This window comes from Vigna angularis, chromosome 10, assembly GCF_016808095.1.
Source record: "Vigna angularis cultivar LongXiaoDou No.4 chromosome 10, ASM1680809v1, whole genome shotgun sequence".
In the NCBI taxonomy this organism is placed as follows: Eukaryota; Viridiplantae; Streptophyta; class Magnoliopsida; order Fabales; family Fabaceae; genus Vigna; species Vigna angularis.
This window is the reverse complement of record NC_068979.1, coordinates 25,016,908-25,022,500: the sequence shown is the minus strand read 5'-3', so window position 1 is coordinate 25,022,500 and position 5,593 is coordinate 25,016,908. Positions and strand designations below refer to the sequence as shown.

The following is a 5,593-nucleotide window of genomic DNA, read 5'->3' as shown; positions in this document are numbered from 1 at the left end:
ATCTTGTCAAGTGACAAAACAATACCACGTGAGATTGATTATGCCATGCTATATCGAGAACCTAATATAGATAACAAAAAATTATCCAATTTCTTTAAATTTAAAATAAATTAAAAAACTACCAATTAACATGTGATATACCATTAACGTAGATAGTATTTAAAAAAAACTAATTATTTAAAAAAAACTAATTAAGAAACTTTTTTAAGAGTTGGAATGCAATTGAAACAAAAAATTTAATGAAGATCAACTTAAAACTTTCCAACCAAAACAAAGATGAAACAAATAATTAAACCTACTTTTCAACACTACACATAGTAACATGTAGGTTCTAACTACGCTAAATCTTGATGACTATTGAATTATCAAAATTGATCACCAATTTAGGACAACAATGTCATGCTTAATACATGTATAAGTAGGAACCTCATTGCTTTTATAAATGGCAAATTTATCACGAGAAATCCAGTAAAAACAGTGAGTGAGTGGAACCGTCTCATGCCGAAACAACCTCTCGCAAATAAAACCAAATGAGGAGAAAAATGAAAAGTTTTACATGAAAAGAAAGAAACTAAAGTATCTAGATAAGCTCTTTTGCTGCAGCAATAACGGCTTCTTTTGTGATGCCGAATTCTTTGTATATTTTTCCGGCTGGAGCACTTGCTCCAAAACGATCAATACCTATGGCTTTTCCCTTGGCTCCAACGATTTTCTCCCACCCAAATGTTGATCCTGCCTCGATGCTAACTCTGGCTGACACAGCAACAGGCAAAACACTCTCCTTGTATGCTTCTGACTGCTCATCAAAAAGTTCCCAAGAAACAAGGGAAACAACTCTAACACTCTTCCCTTCCTTCCTTAGGTCCTCAGCAGCTTTGGCAGCAATTTCCAACTCAGAACCAGTTCCAATCAAAATGACATCAGGCTTGTTGCCTGTGGAGTTGTCTGAAATGGTGTAACCACCCTTTTCAACGCCTTCAATAGAAGATCCGGGAAGATTGGGTAGTTTCTGCCGGGAAAGGGCAAGGATGGATGGTCTCTTCCTGTTGAGCACTGCAACTTTGTATGCCCCAGCTGTTTCATTACCATCGGCAGGACGAAGCATCAAAATGTTTGGCATTGCCCGGAAGCTTGCCAGGTGCTCTATAGGTTGGTGGGTTGGACCATCCTCTCCAAGTCCTATTGAATCATGAGTCATGACATAAATAACCCCAGCCTCAGATAGCGCAGAAAGCCTTATGGCACCTCTCATGTAATCAGTGAAAACAAAGAAAGTAGCACAGTATGGTATCAGTCCAGGGCTGTGAAGAGCAATGCCGTTGCAGATTGCTCCCATTCCATGTTCTCTAACACCAAATCTAACGTTACGTTCTCCTGGAGTATCCTTTTGGAAGTCCCCAAACATTTTTAGCAAGGTCATGTTGGAAGAAGCAAGATCTGCACTACCCCCTAGCAGACCCGGAAGAACCTTGGCAAGGGCATTAAGGTTTTGCTGAGATAGATTCCTGGTGGCATCAGCTGGGCTCTCTGGAGTGTATGTCTGATATCAAATTGAAAAGAAAATTGATTTATAATTCCAGACACAACTCAGTGGAAATGAGTTTTTATTGCCACTTTTGGATGCAGATATGTGAAAAAGAAATTAAATAACAGGATATCAAACCGTGATACTCATTAACGTCAGAGTCATAATCAATCTTGCACATTTTATTATCTTAAAAGCTGTCTCCACATAGAGATGATGAACAAACAGTCTACAAGTTCAAAAATTACTAACCGGAAGTGCTTTCTCCCATCCAGCAGGCAATTCACCATTGATTATAGATTTTAGCTCTGCGGCTTCTTCCTTGTATTTCCTTTCATACTCAGCAAACTTAATATTCCACTCAGCTTCAAGTGCAGCACCCTCAGGGGTGTGGCGACTCCAATGCCTGTAGATAAACAAGCAATTCATATTCTGTATCACTTGCATACTCAGGAATGTAGCAAGGTAAAAATAAATCTCTAAACCCATCATTCATACTTTTTGACATCCTCAGGTACATGGAATGGCTCATATGGCCATCCAAGGTTCTTCCTTGTGGCATCAACTTCTTTGGCACCCAGTGCACTTCCGTGCACACTGTAGGAGTTAGCTTTGTTGGGAGAACCATAGCCAATGGTTGTTGTGACCTGTTAAATAGAACTAGTCAATAAACGACTAACCAGTAACGCTTGATAAACTGTCCGTAATTTACTGCATTAGTTTCATTCCTATGCTCCAGATTCTCAAATTAGGTACAGTACAATTGAGTCCTAAGTAACAGAAATCAAGTTTGTAACATTAGCTTAAAACATTCCCGTAAAATAATGGCAGATTATGATTGTTATAATAAAAACAAGTTAGACATTTATGTTGCCTATTACACTAACCTTGATCAGTGTGGGTTTGTCTTTGACAGATTTTGCTTCCTCAATGGCAGCACGAATATCCTCATAGCCATTATTTCCATTCTTCACCCAAATAACATGCCACCCAAGTCCCTCAAAACGACTATCAACACTCTCGGTGAATGCAATCTCTGTGTTACCATCAATAGAAATGTGATTATCATCATAAAATGCTATCAGCTTCCCCAGTCCCCAGTGGCCAGCAAGTGAGCATGCCTCATTTGCAATACCCTCCATTTGACAACCATCACCCAGAATAGCATATCTGCATAAAACAGCCGCCATTAGCAAATCGTCACACAATTAAAGCCTTATAAGTTGCATAAGATTTAGCTATTTTACGTGTAATGATCAACAATCTCATTATCAGGTTTGTTGAATCTCGCAGCCAAGTGCTTCTCCGCCAGGGCCAAGCCAACAGCATTGGCAATCCCCTGTCCAAGAGGACCTACAAAAATTGGAAATAATACGTGGTTAACTAAGCAGAATCAAAAAGAAAAAAGAATCACTATTCTAGAGCACAAACTCAAACTCATATCAAACCTGTTGTAACTTCAACTCCAGGAGTTTCAAAATTCTCTGGGTGTCCCGGGGTTCTGCTCCCCCATTGTCGAAATTCCCTCAAATCCTCTTCCTAAAAAGTCAAAACACCGTCAAACGAAACAATTTCACTTCAGTAAGGATCACAGTACAAACAAAACTCATCCAGTCGTCACACTTCCCACAAACAGATAAAAAACCAACTCGGACTGAAAAACAAACACAACCCCGTTACAAAAAGGAAAAGAAAAACTTTCTTTACAAACTAGCTTTCCTAGATCTGCTTGTGCCCACTAAAACCCCAAAACAAAACCATCCTAAAACCTAAATCGCCCTACACAGTTATATCACAAATCTTTTAGATAAACCTCTAAAAATATTAGAATGACTGGTATACGACAATGTGTGATTTGATATAACATTTTATCGTAGAGATTACAAATGACAAACTGTCATTTCAGGTAATTGCCCAGAATCTGACAAGTCTCATTGGCTGAATATCATGAAGCTCGGAATTATGGACGGATTGAATACTACACAATAAAAAGGAATTGGTCTAGGGTCAATTCAGTAACAAAAAGAATATGAAAGTCTAAATATAAGTTTCTATCTCCATCCACCTCGTGAAAGTAAAAATCAGTCTTTAGAATTAGCTTTCCCAAAAGCATAAAACTTTAACGGATCCGATCCACCCCATATGGATTCCCCATTTCCCCATTCCTACCTTGACACTATCGAAGCCAGCTAGGTGAAGCAAAGCGTACTGGAGCATGCACCCGTGACCCGCGGACAAAACAAAGCGATCCCTGTTGAACCACTTAGGATTTTTCGGGTTGTACTTCATGACCTCGTCGTAGAGCACGTGACCCATTGGGGCGCATCCCATGGGGAGACCCGGGTGGCCGGAATTCGCCTTCTCGACGGCGTCGATGGCGAGGAAGCGGATCGTGTTGACGGACTTTTCCACCAGCGTGACATCCGAGGTGGCCTTCTCGACGGTCTTAACAGGAACGGAGGCACGAACATGGGCGGCGCGGCGGCGGAGGGAGAGCGGGGCCGTGGAAGGGGAGGGGCGGAGTGACGGGGAGACGCGGAGAGAGGGCTGGTGGGAGGAGGGGAGAGGAGTGGGGCGGAGGAGGGCTTGGGAGAGCGAGAGAGAAGAAGAGGAAGCCATGGTTTTCACTGAAGAGAATGGCTGGTGGGAGGAGACAAGGGAGTTTTCTGATGTTTACGAATCTGTTTATAAAGTTGATTGGTTTCACCTACCACTTTTTGAACCTCCTATGTGTTTTAAACATATATTTAAATTAATCAGCTTCAATTATCTACTCAAGTGGCGACAATTTCAAGTGGACTAATATAGGGGGAGAGAAATAGTTATGGGTATATTTTTATATTATTTTATTTATTAATTATAAATATATTTATTTCTTTATCAACTTAATTGTCATCATATTCATTTCTTGATCAATTTAATAACTTTCATTGGGTAGACTATGGTTGTAATTATAAGTTGAGTATTATTTGGATATCAATTTCTTTTAGCAAAAATGGAGTATTGTTTAGTTAATTTTTCTTAGAATGATGTTACACTCCTAATTCTTAGTGGATGATGATTTAAAATACAGTTATACTCATAGCTGAATCTTAATAGTGTTTGTGATGTAATTACTCATAATGTAACCATTTGTAATTAAGATTCTTAGTACAAGAAAATGTGATCAAATGATCACATGGTTACCTACAAAAAAAGGTATTAATCTTACAAGTAGGTTTGTAAGTTTAAAATTTTAACATTACAGAAGTTCATAGGATTGCCAATTCGTTTTAATTGTAAATGCTCTTCTTCAAAGGAATATTCTATATACAGAGATTTTTAAAATAATTGTTGCAGATCATTTTTAATCGTTGCAAGGTTTGGAGTTGTTCTCAATTATTCATAATATTATCCATGTAATATTGAATACATATTTCTACTTAAAGAGATGTTCGAATACTTAACATAGCTTATAAAATCTAGGTCAAATGATCCTTTTAACATAGTTGTGGGCATAAATGGTTTTGATACATTTAATTTTCAGATTCTTTGTAAGATCCTCTTAACACTTACATTTAAAATATATTAAAATAAAATTAAAATTCAGTAACATTCAATAAGTCAAGACTTACATTAAAATCAATCCATAATTCAAAATATTTTTTTTAATTAAGAGTTACGTGTATTCCAAAACAATAAATTAAAAAAATAAAAAAATATCAATCATTTAGAATAAAGAAATATCACCAAAACAAATTAAAAGATAATTAATTTAAAAATAATAAATATTTCTGAGTTGATTGAAACGCGTCTCATTATTATCCCTCTAGAACATTTTCTCTAGACTTTATCTCCCTTCTCTAAGTTGTTTAGTTCTTGAGTTATCTCTTTGACGACCAGGAAGTGTTTAAACGATCACGACAGTGAGGTCTATAACTTCACTCGATCAGTTTCTCCAAAAGAATAAGTTAGTTTATACTTTTTTCTTTGGTCACTTTTATTTTCCTTGCATGTCAACTCTCTGCTGATTATTGGTTCTAACGATATACCCTAATCATGTTTTTGTGAGTTGTAGGTGTAGATAAA

At 37.5% G+C, this 5,593-nt stretch overlaps 1 protein-coding gene across 1 annotated transcript; it reads right to left on the bottom strand.

Annotated features, from left to right (window-relative positions):
* Positions 1-415: 415 nt before the first annotated feature.
* Positions 416-4,283, bottom strand: LOC108335830 (transketolase, chloroplastic). Its single transcript, XM_017572004.2, has 7 exons — positions 3,695-4,283; positions 2,974-3,064; positions 2,773-2,878; positions 2,413-2,695; positions 2,024-2,172; positions 1,778-1,931; positions 416-1,540 (listed from the first exon to the last, which is right to left on the bottom strand). Exons 1-7 carry the CDS (start codon positions 4,142-4,144, stop codon positions 581-583), a joined length of 2,193 nt encoding a protein of 730 aa, XP_017427493.1. The 5' UTR covers positions 4,145-4,283; the 3' UTR covers positions 416-580.
* Positions 4,284-5,593: the final 1,310 nt, after the last annotated feature.